The sequence below is a fragment of the Rhineura floridana genome, chromosome 8 (assembly GCF_030035675.1).
Source record: "Rhineura floridana isolate rRhiFlo1 chromosome 8, rRhiFlo1.hap2, whole genome shotgun sequence".
Lineage (NCBI taxonomy): Eukaryota > Metazoa > Chordata > Lepidosauria > Squamata > Rhineuridae > Rhineura > Rhineura floridana.
In genome coordinates, this window is record NC_084487.1 from 118,915,298 (window position 1) to 118,936,060 (window position 20,763).

A 20,763-nucleotide genomic window follows, 5' to 3' on the forward strand; every position below is an offset into this window, starting at 1 on the left:
TTCTAAATATTTAATCTGTAAAAATTTGGGTGAAGAATTTATTTCGGCAGGATTCAAAAAAAAATGGTGTTGTTCTTTATATTAACTCACAATTGTCTCCTAAATTGATATTATTGGATGATAGTGGCAGATTTGTGGGAGTTGAAATCACCATACAGGGTACAAAAATTTTGATAGTGGGCATTTATGCCCCCAATGAAGATAAAACAAGGTTTTATACAGGACTTATGGAAAAATTATCAGAGTTTGCATATGATCATTGGTGTGTCATGGGTGACTGGAATGGGGTAATTTCACCAAAAATGGATAGACTTTCTGAGAAAAATATTAAAGAGACACAGGGCAAATTGCCGAAGATCTGCTTCGAATTGATGGAAAATTTAGAATTGTTGGATGCTTGGAGATATATAAATGACAATGCAAAGGAATTTACTTACTTTTCAGAAAGACATAAAAACATTTTCGAGGATTGATATGATTTGGATGTCTAAAAATTTAGTGAAAGACATTTCCAAGATGGATGTATTACCAAAAACTTTTTCGGATCATAACCCTGTGATATTGACTTTAAAAAAAAAAGTCTTGGATTTAGATGGAGACTAAATGAATCTTTATTACAGAATGATAAAGTAGTGCAAGAATGTAAGAAGAAATTAAAAGAGTTTTTTGAACATAATTTATACAAAGGAACAGATGAAAATATTGTTTGGGAAACAAGTAAAGCATTTATGAGGGGATATTTTATTAAATGTAATTCTGAACTAAAAAAGAAGAAACAACAGAAAATGCAATTAATTTTGGAAGAAATAAAACAGAAAGAGGAAGAATTGAAAAAGAATCCAACTAAAGTTTTCATTATAAATCAAATTAAAATGTTACAGAAACAAGTGTCAATGTTGACAGTTAGAGAAATTGAAAGGAAATTAAATTTTGCTAAACAAAGGATTTTTGAATTTGCAAATAAACCGGGGAAATGGTTAGCATATAAATTAAGAAAAGAACGACAAAAAAATCTCATTTTAAAGATACAAGAAGGAGAAGAGATGTTGACAGACAATGTAAAAATCCAAAAAGCTTTTCATCAATATTATTCAACGTTGTACAAATGTCAGGAAATTCCTTCTGAAAAAATAGAAGAGTATATATCTAAACAGAATTTGCCTAAAATCACAGATTTTCAGAGACAAGCTATTAATGGTCCTATTACGTTAAGAGAAATATCTGATGCAATAAGTAAAATTAAACTAGGAAAGGCACCAGGACCGGATGGATTATTGGCAGCGTATTACAAATGTTTGGAGGAGGAACTCTTGTTACCTTTACAATGTACAATGAATTTAATTTTGCAAGAGGGGAAGATACTGGATAGTTGGAAAAATGCTAATATAACATTAATACCAAAAGAGGAGCAGGACCTAACTAAAACAAAAAATTATCGCCCAATATCTTTATTGAATAATGACTATAAAATTTTTACAATGATTTTGGCAGAAAGAATGAAAATAATATTGCAACAATTCATTCAGGAAGATCAAGCGGGGTTTTTACCTAAAAGACAACTACGTGATAACGTCAGGAATGTTTTGAATGTGTTGGAATATCTAGAACGACGAAATGACATACAAGCAGCTTTGATTTTCTTGGATGCTGAGAAAGCATTTGATAATTTGAATTGGAAATTTATGTTTAAGGTTCTAGAGCAAATGGATTTTGGAGATAATTTTATAAAATGGATCAGATCGATTTATACATCACAGAAAGCACAGATAATTGTCAATGGGGATTTAACGGACTCATGTGAAATACAAAAGGGTATAAGACAGGGATGTCCGCTGTCCCCTCTTTTATTTATTTTGGTTCTAGAAGTGCTGCTTAGAGACATAAGGCAAGACAAAAGGATTTCGGGAATAAAGATAAAAAAAGAGGAATATAAACTGAGAGCATTTGCTGATGACTTGATAATTGTATTAGAAAATCCCTTGGAAGGAATCAAAGTATTGACGGATAAATTAAAAGAATTTTAAATTAAAAGAATTTGGACCATTAGCAGGATTTAAGATCAACAACCAAAAAACAAAGATGTTGGTGAAAAATTTATCTTTAAGGGATCAAAAAGAGTTAATGGAGAAGATAGATTTTAAAATAGAAGAAAAGGTGAAATATTTAGGTATTATTATGACTAATAAAAATTCAAAGTTGTTTCATAATAATTATGAAAATTTATGGACAGAGATTAAGAAAGATTTGTTAAGATGGGATAAATTACAGTTGTCATTAATGGGTAGAATATCTGTAATAAAAATGAATGTATTGCCGAGAATGATGTTTCTATTTCAAACAATACCTGTAATATCCTCTGATTTACCTTTTAAACAATGGCAAAAAGATATTTCTAAATTTGTTTGGCAGGGGAAAAAACCAAGAGTTAAATTTAAATTATTACAAGACGCCAAAGAAAGAGGAGGACTGGGATTACCAAATTTGAGACTTTATTTTGCTGCTTGTTGCTTAGTCTGGATAAAGGAATGGATTGTATTGAGGAACAAAAGATTATTGGATTTGGAGGGTCACAACCTGAAGTGGGGATGGCATGGATATCTATGGTAATGATAAAGTAAAAGTTAATGTGGATTTTAATAATCATTTCATAAGACGTCCTTTGTTGAAAATATGGAATAAATACAAAACAAGGGTTTTTTTGAAAATACCACTATGTGTTTCAAGTCAAGAAGCATTTTATAGAAGAGAAATGTCTGGAAAAGAGAAATGGTTAACTTACCAAGAACTATTAGAAAATGTGCATGGAGAATATATAATGAAAGAGAGAGAACAACTAATAAAGGAAGGATATAGTTCTCAATGGTTTGCCTATTTACAATTGTTAGAAAGATACAAAATGGATAAGAAAATGTATGGGTTTGAAATAAATAAATCTGATTTTGAAATAGGTTTGTGTACAAATGATGAATGTATAATTGCAAAAATGTATAAATTTTTATTGAAAATGGACATGGAAGAAGAACAAGTAAAAGAGTGTATGGTCAAGTGGGCAAAAAATTTTGGTTATAATATACAAATGGATCAATGGGAAAATAGGTGGAAAAAAGGTTTGAAATTTACATTATGCTATAATCTTAAAGAAAATTTTTATAAAATGATGTATCGTTGGTACATGACTCCAGAAAAGTTGTCAAAAATGTATAGTAATGTTTCTAATGTATGTTGGAAATGTAAACAACAAGAAGGATCTTTTTATCTTATGTGGTGGTCGTGTAAACAGGCAAAATTATTTTGGGCACAGATAGGTAGGATGATGCAAAAAATCTTAAAGATAAATATTCAGTCAAAGCCAGAATTTTTTTTATTGGGTTTTATGGATAAACAAAAGGAAAAGAAATATGGAAGAATAATATTATATATGATTACGGCAGCAAGATTATTATATGCACAAAAGTGGAAAATGGAATCAATACCAACAATGGAAGAATGGCTATTGAAATTAATGGACTTAGTTGAGATGGACAAATTGACATGCCTTCTCAGAGAAAAAACGACAGATACATTTCTTAAGGAATGGAAGCCTCTTTTGGACTTTTTGTTGAAAGAAAAAATGAAATGATGATAATGGGATTTGACGATTAATTAAGATAGACTATGGAAAAAAGTGAATTTCGTATGTTTTAGGGGACAGGTTTGATATATATTATAGACTTATAGCTGATCTGTAACAAATCGGAAGTCAAGTTCTTTTTTATTTTTGTTGTATTGTTTTTGTTGTTTGATTTTGTTGTGTTTGTTTTATGAAGATTTGAATAATAAAAATTATTACAAAAAAAAATAAAATTCACCAACCACACATGTTGCTGCGTCTCCTTTTGTTGGGAAATGGGAGATAACACAGGATGAGCCAGGAACCTCAGGGGTGATCAGCGATACCCTTTCTTGTTGTTTGTAGGTCCACTAAGCAGCACTATTGGTGCTGCTACCGGGTTGCGAATGGCTGGTGACCTGGGGAGAGAGAGAGAAAGAGAGATTGGAGGGGCAAGTCGGCTGGCAGAAGGGGGAGAGAAATAGAGTTTTCCTTCTGTGAAATAGATGTGCTATCACAGGGAAAAAAACTGGGTTCAAAGAAGTGCTCTTGTGTGCTTGGGCTCAGACTCCACCTCTGCCTTGTATTCAAGTTCTGGGCCAAACCTCAGCAGTTTGCTTTCTGTGAAATGAGTTTCTGACACAACTACTTTCAAAATCAAGGTTATTAAAGTCTGGAACCTGTGGGAGGGACTCCCACTCATTGGGCAGAGCACATGAGGTGGAGGCAGAAGAACTTTCCAGTCAAAAGGCTCTCAGGCAAGAAGGCTGGAGAACAGGACCTTGGACAGCCACTGCCAGTCTAAGGTCAAACTAGATGAGATACCAATCATGCAATAAACAATTGCACGATGAGCTTTGCAACACTAAATTGAAGGTGCAGGGCAGCTGATCCCTAGTGGGGTCCTGACATGGAGGCTTTAGTCCCTGCACCTGCTATTTACATTGGGGAATAATAATAATAATAATAATAATAATAATAATAATAATAATAATAATAATAATAATAATAATTGTACCACCTCCTTTGCCGAAAATGCCACACCACTGTACCAGTGTATATCAACAAAATCACAAAAGAAAGCAATCGGATGTCAGGGTTGAGGTCAGTCCCTCTGACATTATCTGGCCTACAAAGTGGTGGGGCAAGCATCCATTCCTCCACCCAGAAAAGGTTTAGCACACCTGTTCTATGTATGGCTACGATGACACAAATAAAGAAATATAACTATAAAGAGTAGTTCTCAAATACTGTAATGATTTTTCATTCTTCTAAAGATATTTGAACATATAGCATCATTAGCTATATTCTTTGGAAAAATATGAATCCAGTAAAAAATAAACACACATAGCAAGAACTAAAACAATGTATACAAATATGTGTAAATATGTATATATTCTAAAACAACATTAGGATATAAATGTAACATGATATAAATAGCAGCAACTCAACCAATATTTTCGTAAACATTTTGCAAAATAAATAGGACACAAATGTACTCTTTAGTGCAGGTAGGCGTGCAAGATCATTTCAAGTATAGAACAGTATTTATCAACACTGAAAATAATCATATAACATTAGACAAGATCATGTTATAGAAGAAAACATTTTTGCCTGTGGCATGGATTCTTCATTTGTCACAACACTTTGGACATTTGAATATGCCACGAGGAGCTTGATTTATCTCAAGGCAGGACAGATGGTACCAGCCTGACAGACTCCCTGGCAGAGAATCATTGTGTCCTCCTTGGGTTTCTTGCACAGATTACCCATTAAACACAATGACCAAGATGAATTATAATACTGTTGTACTGCTGAAGATAAGAATGCAATTGTAGACAATGATCCTTTAGGCACATTTCTTGAGACAGGAGTGTTGAAATTGGTCATGACTTTCTGATTTATTTGTTCCTTTGTTCTCTGCTGCTGTCTCTGAGTTGCACTTTGTTGTGGAAGTAATGCATTCTTGCTGAGCAGTTCCATAGCAATCCACTGCCGTACAGGGACCATGTCTACTGGGAAAGGGATTGGAGAGCCACTGCACAACACATGTGCAAAAAGACATACAAACACCCCACAGCTGGAAGAGTCCTTTTGAACTGGTATGTCAAGAGGTGCATGAATGATCCACTCAGACCAATTCATTGCTGAAGCTGACTGCATCTCTATAAATGTTTGCAGCATGTTGGTGTACTTGGTGCAGATGCCATGTTTGGAATCAAGATACAGAATAATTTTCCACTTCAAGAACACAATCATTAGTACCCAATGAGAACTGTGTACATTGGTGGGGATGAGGCAGATGTCCTTCATCACAACATCCAAGTTTGTGCCCAAGTTATGAACACTTGTTGTGTATCCCTGTAATTCCATGGACCGCATAATAAATGGGCTGAAGACACACGTCAACATCTGTACTTGTCACAGTCTCTAGATTTGTTCTAGTAATTAGGAATCCCTCAATTACAGTGTCAACTAGCCAGTTTTGATTCAGAAGAGACTTCATGTCATCTGCATTGATGTAGACCCTTTGTGTGGTTGAATTTCTCATGCGTGGATAGCATGTTATAGATTCCCATGGAATATGTTCTTTTTTCCCCATCAGCTTTCCTTGAGTAGGCTTTTGAGTGGTACTTGAAAAATAGGGGGCTTCCTGTTCAAGATCAAAGGCAAAGGATGATAATTGCCTTTCCTTGCTAGCAGCTTGATTTTCATTTTTCTCATTTCTCTGTTGGGAGGCATCAGTTGTAGTATAACCGTGCATCAGAAGGGAATCTGATGCAGCCAATATGGTTAACTCATCTTTCTGTCTAGGTTTCTTTCTTCCAGATTTTCCTTTTCGTCCACTCATCCTCAATTTCTTCAGAGAATACATCGCCTTTGTCCGATGAAGACTTTTTCCTACAGACATCTGTGCTGCCATAATATGATAGCATGTCCTGGAACTGTTGCAAGAACATGTTTCTTTTGGAAATAATTTCACCACATATTCCTTCTCACGTAATCCTCTGATAAGAAAACAGCCAGACTGTGCTTGTAAGAATATGTGGTTTTGCTTTACAATTAAATCTGCTAGACCTTCCATAGTCTTTGATTTACAGTCTTTTCTTTGACATTTCAGGGGATATTTTTTCATACTTCCATGAGGCACAGATGGTTCAGGTCTCTCATCCTGTCCAAGGTAATGGACAATTACTCTGCCTACACTTCCATCAGGCACTTCATATGCGTATCTGTGAAACAACACTTGCTCTGCGTTAAATAGTCTTTGAAAGTATATCTTTCGTACCAGAGGATCCCCCTTGGCAACAAATGCCTTCCTTTTTGAATCCATTTGTACTGATCGCATCTCCAGTCATCTTTTTTATGTTTGTGGCCTTCGTAGCTATAGACAAACAGCTGCCCACATTTTGGCTTAGCAGCTGGGAGAGTTGATATTTTCCCTGCTACTGGGTTTTCCAAAATCTCAAGAGCTTCATATGGTGAAAGTTGCTCAAACTTACGCATGTATACTACACTCATGGCTTTTCTGCTGTAGGTAATGAGAGAAGACACTGCTTGCTGCCACTGAGCCACCTCCACAGTACAAATATAGCATACCTGGGCTGCTGCCTTTTTGGTCTGAAAAAAGAAGGGATCATCCTGTCTCTGCAGAGACCAACAGATCTTATAGTGCCCCTAGTGGGAAGAAGAGTAAACTGCAGCTATTCTCTAGCACCAAAAGCTATCTGTAGTTGCATTCAATACTAGTATAGCTTACTACAAAAACCTTGCTAGGAAAGAAAAACAACAATGTACTATATTGTTTATAGTATTATAGCCCGGAACGGGTATCGGAACGTTGTTTGTGTGAAAGTTTTGTGTCTTACTGCATGCATCCCGTGTAGTCATGTGGGACTGGTGAATTTGGGAGGTCTGGCTCGCGGGGAAGTCGCCGTTCCGGGCTGTTTTACATAAAAGCATATTATAGCCCGGAATGGGTATCAGAATGTGGTTTGCGTGGAAGTTTTGTGTCTTATTGCGTGCATCCCATGTAGCCATGTGGGACTTGTGAATTTCAGAGGTCTGGCTCACTGGGAAGTTGCCATTCCGGGCTGTTTCATTCCATTCCGGGGGGCATTTTGGTTGTTAAAGGGTTAATAAAAATCCTATCGGAATGGTTTTTGTTCCTAAATGTTGTTCTTAAGCGTCTCTAACACATCCCAGTGTTTTTGGCATCAATTTCTTTTATTAAGGGCCCATTCCGGCTTTTACACCGTCCCACACAAATCATAACACCAAGCAAACAAGAGCGTGTTCTCTACAAGACGCCAGTAGATCCTGCCGGGCTCAGAGCTTCTTTTGCATGCATGGCACACTCAGGGGCATCCATGCAAACCAATAATAGCCAAAACATGTTGCAAAAAAAATAAGTAACTGGGAGCGCCCACCCCAAAATGTGCTTTGGAATAGCACAAAACAGGAGAGCCTCCACGAGCTGCTAATGTATCCCACCATGTATCCCTACAGCTTCCAGTGTATGCATGGCACACTCAAGCGGATCTATGCAAACTAACAATAATCAAAATATATCTAACTTGAAATAGTAAGTGGACTACGTTGCAGGAGTCTCAGCTACAAATTCAGCCCTTCTCCCTGCAGTATGGGGATAATGGACTGCTATACTGACATTGGCGAGGTAATTCTTAAAAGATTTCCACTTAAAATAAGACCACTTTGCTGCTGACTTTTGTTTTAGCAGTGCGATACGCTACTGTACAAACACAACTATTTATAAAATCCTGGATTTCTCCATTTTTTCTTATGGGCACTTCCGCCCTGGAGAGGATTTTTTTTTTTAAGTTCTTAAGGAATTAGGAAGGTTCTTCTCTAGAAATCTTTAGTCTCTCTCTTATTTTCCTATCTTTATGGGCCTGCGGACCGCGGAGCGAACCAACAAACTTCCTCTAAGCATGCGCATTGTACAACTCTGTTCGGTTCCGCCGCGCCCCCCCCCCCCGTAGTATGATAGAGATAGGAAGATCTATAGTTTACTTTCCGGGTTTGAGCGATAACTTGATCACGTTGGTGGGGCGGAGCGTAGAGGAGGATGGACGGAACTCAAATTAGAATTTTGGCGGGTGATTGAGAAAGAAAAGAGCAGTAAGCGCGGGCGGGCGTAGACTTTAAAGGTGAGATTTAAAAGGTAAGAAAGCCTTAGTTCCTCCTAGAAAGACGCTTCTGGTTATAAATGGGAAGAAGGTGTTTGAAACACAAGGTGGAGGGAAAGGATCCTAATGGAGGAAGGGCATGTTGCACCCAGGGGGATGCAATTCGGTAGTTACAGGCTGGATTTACCCATAAAGAGAATGCTTACTTCGGGTGGAGTTGATCAGTGAGTCCGTCGTTACAGGGAGGAGAAGCCAGGGGTTATGGTTTACGATTTGAGTACAACTGGGATCTAATACTTATTAATAATACTCGTTATAATTTAACAATGCTTGTTACTAATTTAATTTGTTACAATTAAATTAATTGTGTGAATACATGGAAAAGAACACGGGGATGTATGATGAAAAAGAAGTAGTTTAATGATATGAGAGGGAGCACAGACTATGAGTTTTGGGGTGTAGCTGGGGTGCTGCTTAACTGTTCTTTCATACTGCTTAAATAGGCTTTTGCCTCTCCTGCTTCTGTAATTAAAATATAGTAGCTACATTTGAAATTTAAATGAAATTGAATTTTAAAATGGTTTCCCTGCTTTCTGCCCTACACTAACAGCCTTCACAATACCCATAGATAATTATACAAGTCCTGCATGGAAGCATAAGAATTGGAGTCAGTATGAGAATTTGACTGTTTTTGTTTTTAAATGCTACTCCTGTTTTTAAAAAATGTTAACCCAGTCAAATTTTGTGAAGTTATGGGCAAATAGTCAAACTTTAATTTATTAGAACTGATGCAGAAATGTATCAAATTCCAGTTTTTAAAAGTTATTTGAAGATTTCCATCCTGCCTTTTGACAACAGTCTTTCTTGGTGATCACTCATGACCAAGTAAGATTGTCTTCCAAAATATAGTCTTTAACAATGGATCCGTCTGAATCTGTATCCACCGCCGATGTACCAGACCATGACTAGGGGCTTCTGGATTTCACAGTCCTGCCCCCGTTGCCAATTGCCATGGGACTTTTGTTATGGAAGACACCTGTGCATGAATTTGTTTTATGTGGGGAGATCGGTGCACCACGATCAACACACAATCTTGACAGAAAAAGGCTTTGATCCAATGGCATGGGTACCATGACAATTGGAAGTCCTTTATCTGCTGCAGCCTTCATCCGCCTTCACAGCTGTTGTAACATACACATTGTTATCCTCCGCCTGTTCTGACATTGAGGACATTCTTGGATCGTTCTTTGTCTGGTTCCTGTCCCTCAACCTTACTGCCATGGGTGACCCTGCTGGGAGTACATGACTCCCGACGGCATCGCTCATAGGGTTCATTGGGACATGCAAGCCCACTCACCACTGACATTAAATTCTAAACTATTGTAATAAATTGTTATTCATATGTGAACACTATTAAAACAGTTGAAATGTTAGGGATATATCAAACAGTTCTAAAATGTGTTTAAAAATAAAATGTAACAAAAAGATCAAGCATAGCAACTATAAAGATACAAGACAGTTTTTAAGTATAGTGTTACAGTGCAAAAAATGGATGCCTCCTAAATGATTTGTGCATTTCTCCATTACAATTAGGGAGCAAATGGCTCTCAGTCCTGTTATGACCTTCTGTTATGAACAGGGAAGTGAAAACAATGGCCACCACCTACTCAAGAGATTGCATGGCTTTGTGGAATCATTCACTAAGTTCAAATACGAAATAGTCAGTTGATCAGCATCCCAACCCTAAACTACAGAAAGTTGCACTCTAGTGTATAGTATGAAAATCATATCCTGTGCCAGTGTAGTGTAGTGGTTAAGGTGGGGGACTACGACCTGGGAGACCAGGGTTCAAGTCCCCGCACAGCCATGAAGTTCACTGGGTGACCTTGGGCCAGTCACTGCCTCTCAGCCTCAGAGGAAGGCAATGGTAAAACCCTCTAAATACCGCTTACCATGAAAACCCTATTCATAGGGTCGCCATAAGTCGGGATTGACTTGAAGGCAGTCCATTTCCATTTTCATGAAAATCCTACAGCTGTGGATAATAACAAGCATAGACAGACAGTAGCTTGCTTAACAGTTAAACAACGTATCCGTGTGGTTAAATTGGGTCTGCTCCCAATCATGTATAAAGTGTGGGGATGGGGAGGTATCTGATTTTAAAGATATGTATTGGGGGGTTGCTCAACCCTTCCTTCCCACTTGTGGCTTACCTTCTCTGTAGCCTGTCCGCTAACGTCAGTATTCCTTCAGCCGGACATCAGTACCAGATGTGAATCCAGGTGAGGGGAAAGCACCTAGTAAAGGTAAGAGGCAGCAAGTGGGGGAAATTTCTGCACTCTGATCTGCAGGTCCCTTTTGTTCTTAAAACGCTCTCCCTTCATTTTAAATGTTAGGGGGCACACCAGATTTAAACACACAAGCCTGGTACTATAATGTGTAGTTGGAAGAAGGTTGAGCTTTGTGGTTGAACTGGCACTTGAACTGGGGACTTCCTGCTCTCAGCTATTATACTAAATTAGTTTTCTGTGAATAGATAACTCTGGGGATATTACTATTGCCATGTTTTCTGCTGAAAAGGCCTGTTACTTTGGACAGTGCAACACTGGCGAGAGTCCCAGCACTTTATCTTTGTGTGATGTACTCTTTTCTGGTTTTCTGCTAAGAAGTCTTAGTTCTCTGTAGCCTTGAATGTTAGTGATATTTTCAACTTTTGCTATTCCTTTAATTTTATGACAAGCCACAGAAACTAATTTTATTTACTAGGTCTCATTTCGTATTATTGCTCTTGCATTTTTCTTGGACACAAGAAGAACTCTTAAGTCTCTGCTGGTGAAAATATGGATGGTGAGTTTTGAATCTTTATGACTTTTAAATTTGTTCTGTTCTTACATGCGACTTGTGCTCTTCCATTCAGATTTCTGATCAGGTACATTTAGCTTGAGCAACTCTGCAGCATTGGGTACTCTCAGCCATTCACTGGACCTAAATTTTCATATATGCTTAGCATCAGTAAATGATCTTGATCAAAAAGTTTTCAGAACTTAAATGGCCTACCTCAAAATCCTCACTGTAGCAGGGATAGGAAACCATTGGCCCTCCAGATGATGTTGGGCTCCAACTCCCATCGGGCACAGCCAGCATAGCCTATGGTCAGGAATGCTGGGAGTTGTAGTTCAATGACATCTGGAGTGTCACAGGTTCTGATATACAGAATTGAAAGATGATATTGCAGCAAGAGGCTAGGGAAAGCAGAATCAAGAGTCTCAGATTTAGAAAATGACCCAATTCTCTCCCCCACCCCACGCCTTTGTAGTCTTGCAGTTAAGAACAGAAAATCATACATCACAATCTTAAAAGGACAATGTAATGTGGTTCTTTTCATGGAGAGAAAATAGGATCAGACTGCTGAAGGGTGAAGGTAATAATAGTAATAAATATACTCATGCCAGGGAGAAGCACCTTAATCATCATTATGTGCTAATTGGCTTCTCTGAATAAAAATCAGTAAATGAAAAGCAGCCCACTGCTTTAGCACCCCAATGACAGCTGACAACTGTTTCTTTCCACAAGGAAAACAACCAAACTGAAATCAAGGACCCTGCTTTCCTTTTTTAAAAAAATCCTCTGGTATTGTATATGACTAACTGCCTGCTTTTGTTTCACTGGTACTCCCATATCTGTATCCCTCAAATCCCATTTTGTGGACAATTTGACTGATTCCGCCCTAGCTGACTTGTGTTTTTTGAGCTTCAGGTTTATATCTAGAATGCCATACATGACTCCACCAGATCCTCCCCCTGCCGCTCTCCTCTGATCTGGATGAAACTAAAGCCTCAGTATGCCAGATAGTCATCTACAATAACTTCAGTCAATCCTCAGCTGAGGACCTGAAGGGCTTCCCTGCTTCAAAGCGAGGCAGCTCTAGTTACTGGATCTGAACTGTTAATCTTTCCTATTCGGAAAGAAGTTAGTTGTACTTTGCATGGAGCATTGCCATCCAGCTTCCTTTCATATGTGAACTGCAAACCTAATTTTGTCTTAACAGGCATTATTGGTCTTGGACTGCTCTACAGACTGCTTTAAGATGAGTCTTTAAGTGCTCTGTACCCTACAGCTAAATGACTTGAATAATAATAGTATTATTCATTCATTTTCTCATTCATGTAGATAGGTATATCTGGACTGATATATATCAGCTAACTTAATCTTTTCTCTCCGCCCTCCCCTGAATTATTATATTTTTGTATTTAAGGGACTATATGCTAATTTTTGTTATGGATCTGTGGGTGGGAAGAGTGAAGTACATAGTTTTGTATATTGTTCATCAACATTGAACATCTTAAGCCAAACAATGTTTTCCTTCCCTCATTTCTTATCCCTTTTTACTCTCATTCCTCCTTGTTCTTTCTTCATTTTGTTCTGTTTCATGCTTCTCTGCCCCTCCCCCATTTGTAAACCTCCCATAAATAATATTTCCTAATGTGATATGAATGGCTTTGTGGCAAGGCTGCTGGCTAACCCATCTGAACATACTGATTGCATTCATGAGTCTAATCTCGATCAATGCTTTCTACCTCTTCATAAGACACACCAGCCCTTTACATCGCATGCCTGTTCCTCATTTGAGACAGCTATCTAACTATCCTAAGCTTCAGGCTGGCTCCATGCTTAGATATTTATTTATTTATTTTTGATGGCACTGACACCTACACTTGTACCGCAAGTAATCTAGGACCAACATGGATATAATTGATAGCCAGATCCTCCATGAATTTGTGTAGTCCTCTTTTAAAGCCATACGGCTTCTTCCAGGCTTGAAATTTTTGTCACTGCTGCATTGACAAACCAGTTGGGAACAGAAGGTTAATACTTGCCAAGGTCCTTGCCAGTAATCTTAGAAGCAGCCCCCATGCTGTTCTTCGCAGCCAGATAAATGACGGCGCTATGGCAGATGTAGGGATTTGGGCTAATTTGAACTTTGTGAATTCCTGTTCGAAATGACCTGATGTGCTCTGCCATTGTGCTGTATCCCCATTTGTTTTCAGAGCAAGTAGAATTTCTGAGCGCTGTCTGTTTTCTAATTAGTGCTGTCATTAGATATATGCTTCAGTGTACCCTGCATAGTGTTTGAGCTTGGATTTGTTGTTTTCTGCCATCTGAGCACTGCTAAGTTTGACCCTTTTCTTCCAGGTGATGATGACTTAGACCTGTTAGCCTCCCTGTTGGAAGAGAATGAGGCAGCTGTAGAGCAGGAGTCTGAAGAGAATGGAGTTAATGTGGCTGCAGATGGAGAGCCAGATGAGTATAATGAGCTCTTTGATGCAGAAGATGATGAATCCTACACTGAGGATGTGGACGCTGATGAGGGAGAATCCAGTGACCACAAAGAGAATGTGGCTGAGTTGTTTGGAGATGTGGGTGACCTGTCAGAGGAGGAGGAGGAGGAGAAAGCTGTGCAGGGAACACCTCATTCTCTAGCTGCTGATCAGGCAAAGGAGAAGACCAATCAACATCTGCAAGGTAAAACCATCATATTTTGGATGGTTTAAAGTTGCTCTCATTGTCAAGCTTGAGGCTTTTGTCGTAAGCATATCTAGCAAATTCAAAAGGGATTCAGTGCATAATCTAATCTAGCCGTGGCCCAGTGCTCTCCCATCTCTCCCACATTTGTCTTTTTCCTTGGATGTGAAAAGTGGGTTCTTAAGTTTATGTTGATTTCAGTGTTTAAATTTGTTTGGATTTGTAGCTGACCAGAGTTGAGGCTGTGGAAGAAAGAGTAGCAGGTAGGAGGCTCTGCAATGCTGATGGAGCTGGAGCTGTTCAGAGCCCAGATGTTGTGTGCTTGGATCATGGGAAGCTCTCTGTGCTGTGCTTTCAGCTTCTCTGTTTTCAAAAGATGTACCTCTATGCAGGGGTGGCTGGTGACTCCATGTCAGCACCTTGGACAGTTCCTTGAAAGTTCGGACTAAATCTCAGAGCGGGTTCCACTGCCCCACTCACATGAAGCCACCAGCCGCTACTCCTTCTACACTTTGTAACAAAAAGCTTTGATTTGAAGGCAAGTAAGACCCTCCGTGGCGCAGAGTGGTAAGCGGCGGTAACGCTCTGCTCGGCCGGGGAAGGAACTGGCAATCCCACCCCATATATACGCTCTGCCTAGTAAACATCGCAAGACATCACCCTAAGAGTCGGAAACGACTCGCACTACAAGTGTGGGGACACCTTTACCTTTTTTTTTAAGAGCATGGGGAAAGAATCACAAGAGTCACCAGACTCAAATATTCCTGTTTTCTGTCATTGCACGGATTGTGTGGAATACACCTGTTTGCTCTCATTTTTGTCTAAATTGTGTTTGTTGAAGAAAGACAACTGTTTGCCTAATCTCGGGCGATGCCAGCAAAGCACTTCCGCAAGCACAAGGATTTCTGCTTGCACAACAAACTTCCCCTCCCTCTCATCTTCCTCCATGCTCTCCCCAAATCTGCTCCAGAAAGTTGGGGGGAAACTCCAACAGATAAAGGGGAGGCTCAGGGAAAGGAGAAGGACGGGAAGTTCTTTTGCGCATCCAAAAGTCCTTGCACTAGCGGAAGCATTTCATTGGACCTATTTAGATGGGATCTACTTTTTCATGTCTGTTTATTCTTTTTGTCTCCTAGGTGAGTTGAGGAAGTTGCAAGAACAAATGAAGAAACTACAGGAACAGCTACAGATGACAGCAATAGAACAGTCTGCTAATACTGCCCCTAGCAAGAAAAGTTCTGGTAATTAGGCAGTTTGCTTTATGAACTATTCAGCATTCAAGCTCAGGTTTATTGCTAAATTATCATGGCAATCATTATTAAAGACTGCAAAGAAAGAAAATGTTTCCCTCAAAATGGAGGATATAGCTTATCCATCTGGAGGCACACTGTATTTCTACTCTAGCTAGAAAACAAAAACTTGGTACCTACCATCTTTTTGTATGCCTGCAAATCTCGGGGTTTCCCCCAAGCACGCTAATCCCTCTTCCCGTTTCGTGGGTGGTGCTGTTTTGGCTGCATAAGAAGTGGCACTTGGAGAATTGAGTTTGTTATTAGTACATAGGACATTTTATTTAAGATGCTTCGTTTCTTCTGTGTTTTAGCTCAAATGCATGGGAACATGAGGCCTTCCAGATGTTGCTGGACTCCCAATTCCCATCATCCCTGACTATTGCCCCCACTGGCTGGGGCTGATGGGAGTTGGAGTCCAATAGGTTGCCCACCCAAATCTAACTAAATATGCAAGCACTGTTTTACCGTTGGGGTCAGTTCCTCATTTATTATCAAATAAACCATTATGGTTGCAGTCGAAAAATGCACTGAAGTACATCATAAGCCCCATTATTTATTCTGAGTAAGTACGTATAAGAGTGCACTGTTAAGTCTTCTAAATATTCTTTGTTTTGTTAATCAGGCAAATCTCCTGCTGCCCCCTTAAAGGAAAGGAAGCTTCATGAGTCACCTTCTTTCTTGGCCCAGCTCAACTGTCCTGCGCAGCCTCCACCCAAAGGCCATGGCCAGAAGACGAAACCTTCACTGTCGGGTATAGTTGTCAAAAATTGTCCTCCATTACAAATGTAGTGTGAAGTTTCTTAAGAGCTGTATTTTTTGCCAGCTTACTTAAAATATGGGCCTTTTATATTTTTGAGCTAGTATATGAGAGTGGTTCTTTTTTCCCTGAAGGAAATGGGCAACAAGAAATTCTGCAACAAGAATGTAAAATGGAGATTGGAACTATGCTGAGCATGGGAAGCCTGCATATCTGTAAATGATGTGTGTGTCAAAGAAGGACCGATGCTGAGGAAGAACATAAGAGCTCTGCCAACTCAGACCAAAGACCCATCTAGTCTAGCATCCAGTTTTCTGAGTGGTGAACCAGATGCCTATGGGAAGTCTGCAAGGAGGACATGAGCACAACAGCTTGTGCCCTGCTTGTTCTGCCCAGCAACTGATACTCAAACTACTGATAGTACACAGCCATCATGACTTTTGTGAGCCATTGCTTCTAGCTTGACCTCTGTTACTCAAGATGACTAGCTTTCAGGGGGAAAGGTCAAAACAATATTTTAGTGCTGAATTAGTTGTCTTTGTTCTGTGGCCAGAGACACTGTTTCTGCCAAGATTCTATGACAACTGCTAATTTCTGAAAGAAGTTCAGCAACTATCTTTTATGAAGATTTGCAGTCTTAAAATCTACTGTGACAAATTGCCTGCATTACCACGCCTAAATGAACTCTCTGATCCTGATAGAATTTTCTATCTTTTACATAATGTCTAAAATATAAGGAGAGACTGTGTTTTCACAAAATATGACTATTCCTTCTTTTTCCTGTTCCTCTTACAGAGAATAAAAGCCATGCTTCAAAGCCAGCTTCAGGTTTGTTGCCTCAGCCTCTTAAGTCCGTGACTGGGAACAGACCTGATGTAGGCATCAGTCTGAGATCTCAACTGCCAAAAAGCGCTGGTGTAAATAATCAAGATGTCTCTTTTGAAACCTTCTCTGGGCTCAGGTTAAGGTCAGTGAGCTTTTGGGAAATTTGTTGGGTTTGCTCTTTGAGTATGGTTTGTGGCCCAAGAGTAGTACTTACCCTTGCTAAAATTAATTCTTTTTTTAAAAAGTCTGCACCAAGAAAAGATGGGTTTTGATAATTTGCACAAGAGATGCAAATTAAGTACATCATTTCTTCTTTTGCATAATTTTATCATGGCAAGGGACTCCTCAGGGCACTAAACAACAGCCACTGAAAAGCTTAGAAGTCATTTTCTGAGATTTCAGAGTCCACATGCTTTCATTCATATTTTTTTCTGTTTTAAGGGCTAGAAACCTTTCTTTGTGTCCTTTTTTTAAAAAATGAAAGTGGAGATGCTCAAGAATTTTGCATTCTATGCCTTATTCTGGGCTCTCTGTACACTTTTGAAACTCTCTGCTCCTCTTCTCTCTCTGGGCTGGAAATGTTTACTCTGACTAGTGTACAGTGACTTGATGAACACCCTCTTGTTGCCCTGAGCACTGACCTCCAGGACGTGATATCAAGTTCCGTATGGCTTTGTCTTTCTAACAGTTTCCTCTGTTTTCGTTTTAGAAAACCCCGTATATCCTCAGTTGAGATGGAAAGAAAAATGACAGGCCGGAAGTTTATTAGACTTTCCCAATTGCAAGACAAACTTGCTTCAATGAATCTTGAGGAAACAGACTGGGTAACATTTGGAGTCATCATTAAGAAAGTTACTCCTCAGAGCTCCAATAATGTAAATTGTTTCATAATTTTCTTTCTCCTCTCAAGTATGGCATTTTTACTGAAGTGAAAATTGGGTTCTATATACTAGCATTTACCATCTCAAAATTCTTGGTTTCTTAATGTCTGAATAAGCTTACATTCCTATTGTGTATCTGGAATTGCACCCTCTTCCCCACCGTAGTGGTGGTGCTGTAAAAGCCATCACATGTGGAACAGTCCTCTCCATATGCCTGAGAAACCATTTGGCTAGAGGTGTGAACAGATCTTTCCTAGAACATCAGAGACAGCTTCTCACTGCTATAGTGTATTACAGATCTTGGTTATAGATGTTCCATGTTGCTTTCAGTGCCAGCTAGGTAACTGGGCTGCAATTCTTCTTAGTGAAATGCTATGTTTTTGTTATATGCCTTCAAGTCAATTATGACTTATGGCGACCCTAAGAATCGGTGACCTCCAATAGCATCTGTTATAAACCACCCTGTTCATATTGACTATAATATATGAACATCTTGGAATACAGGTTTTGTGATGTCTTATGTGTTATAAAATGAGTAGATCGTTAATGTTTTAGAGGGCTCCTTTGTCATTGCAGGCAGTTAGATCAAAACTGTAACACAGAACTGCTTTTCTTCTAACTTTGGGATGGGAAATCTGTGGCCCTACAGATGTTGTTTGACTCCAACTCTCATCAGCCTCAGCCAGCATGGCCAATGGTCAGGGATGATGGGAGTTGGTATCCAGCAACATCTGGATGGCCACAGGTTCCTCACCCCTGTCCTAACTGTACAGAATGATAGTGTTTATCACATGGAGGCTAGTTCTGATTGTGCTGTTCAGAAGCATCCTCTCCTTCCAAAGAGTTAGCATATTGACACAGTGTAACCTGAGAGCCGAGAAGTCTCCAGGTAGTACCTTGCCGCATAAACACCTGACGTTGCCGTAGCAGGCCACTCTCCCTTGGCCTACGTCCTGCTGCAATCTTAAGTTTATTTTGCACATTTATATACTGCATCTTCAGTAATAATAAAGTTCTCAGGGCAGTTTACAAGCATAGAGATAGCCATAAAAATCCATAGTAATAGAACATTTCAAAACAGCAAATTCATCTTCCTTAAAATGACTAACAGATATCAAAGGTTTGGGGAAATAAATAGGTCTTCATCTTGCACTGAAAAGATAACAAGGAAGCGCCTGGTGAGTTTTCTCAGGGAAATGAATTCCAAAGGGCAGCACTTGTGACCAGGGAGGCTCTTTCTCAGACAGTGGTGGGACCTCAGGCCTGGAGGACAAATGCAGACTCCAGGCCTCTCTGTTTGGCGCTTGGGACTCTCCCTAGGCCATGAACCTCCCCAGACCAATCCTGCTGCATGCCTTCCTTGACTGCTATGGCCTGGCTGGAATGTGGTGTTGATCACCATTGCCTGCCTGGATGGTGAGAGGTGTGTCTATAAGTCTCCTGATTTTATACTGTACAAAGATAAGAGTCCCATCCATGGCTCCACCCACTTTTGCCTCTGGCCCCACCCATAGTGCAGTGGAAGGTTCTCTTCAAAGGAATGCAGCCCTCAGGCTGAAAAAGGGGTCTCCACCTCTATTCTAAGAGGTCATGGTGCTGACCTAACTTACAGAGCTGCTGTAAAGATTACTGGGATTATGCATGTGAAGTACTTCAAATGCTCGAAACATGCTGTGCACATGTTTGTTGTCTTTATTTTTACAAAAAGAGAATCTGGCACTGTGCTGTGCACTCCTTTTGTATTAAAACTCAAAGCTTAGTTTCATGTTCTACAAAAATGTTTTCAATGTCCCTCAGCATATTTCTGAAAACGAACCATTTGAAATGTATACAGTATCTGGCTGAAAACAAACAATGGAAGCTGCAAGCAGGTTACAACATTTAAAGTTGCTGTTCTGTACACTTAGCGTACAATCCTGAGCGCACTTACTCGGGAGCAAGCTCCATTGAACACAGTGGGGCTGGCTTCTGAGTAAGCATGCGTAGGATTGTGCTGTTAACCTTCTTCAAACTGCACACTTCGCTGTGTGTATAATGTTCTGTGACAATGGTAATAATTTTAAGGGTGACTCAAAACAATTGTGGGTGTATTGTCGTGTTTATTTGCTCGCCCTCTGCATGTCGCTTCCAGGGGAAAACCTTCAGCATCTGGCGACTGAATGACCTACGTGACTTCAGCAGATGTGTCTCATTGTTTCTGTTCGGTGATGTTCACAAAGATCACTGGAAGACAGACCAAGGCATGGTCATAGGGTTACTCAATGCTAATCTCATGAAACCAAAAGAAGGATCGGATGAGGTGTGTGTCAATATCTCTCTACATATAAACATGTTTTTAAAAATACGGGAGTTTTACTACAGCCTTTTGATTTCTCCATAAGGAACTCTTTTCATGCATTTTGCATAATGTGTTTGAGTAGACATGGTTAGTGTGGAAAAGATGAGGAAATCCTTTGTTTGTTGTGTCTTCCTGTATAACTATTCCCACTCCTCAGCTGCAATAGCTTCTATCACACAGGAAGCCTTTGGGTGCTTCTCTTTAACTAGGTCTTAAAATGAAGTAGCAGACGCTTGTCTCGCTTGATGGTGACTCAGTCTTGTGTGTCTGTGGCTTCAAGGCCAGAAAATGTTCTGCCTTAGCTGAAGTCAGCTGCGGAACAGTTTGTATTTCCCTGTAGGGAGGGCACATATCAAGGTAAAAACCTGTCTATAAAGTTTATGGAGAATACCAACATTTACAGAGCTT

The 20,763-nt window shown here is 39.5% G+C and overlaps 1 protein-coding gene across 6 annotated transcripts in view; it reads left to right on the top strand.

The window, feature by feature from the left end:
- Nucleotides 1-8,613: 8,613 nt before the first annotated feature.
- MCM10 (minichromosome maintenance 10 replication initiation factor) overlaps nucleotides 8,614-20,763 on the top strand; it is a 39,718-nt gene continuing 27,568 nt past the window's right edge. The window contains exons 1-9 of one of the 6 annotated variants that reach the window (XM_061582266.1): nucleotides 8,614-8,774; nucleotides 10,964-11,021; nucleotides 11,506-11,586; nucleotides 13,933-14,262; nucleotides 15,399-15,503; nucleotides 16,177-16,305; nucleotides 17,107-17,278; nucleotides 17,846-18,011; nucleotides 20,149-20,316. In XM_061582266.1, the coding sequence (XP_061438250.1) occupies nucleotides 11,580-11,586; nucleotides 13,933-14,262; nucleotides 15,399-15,503; nucleotides 16,177-16,305; nucleotides 17,107-17,278; nucleotides 17,846-18,011; nucleotides 20,149-20,316 (1,077 nt within the window). In that variant the 5' untranslated portion in view covers nucleotides 8,614-8,774; nucleotides 10,964-11,021; nucleotides 11,506-11,579. Of the gene's footprint in view, nucleotides 8,775-8,883; nucleotides 8,964-10,963; nucleotides 11,046-11,505; nucleotides 11,587-13,932; nucleotides 14,263-15,398; nucleotides 15,504-16,176; nucleotides 16,306-17,106; nucleotides 17,279-17,845; nucleotides 18,012-20,148; nucleotides 20,317-20,763 lie in introns of those variants that run through there. The other 5 variants (XM_061582262.1, XM_061582263.1, XM_061582264.1 and 2 more) reach the window with 5 other exon arrangements.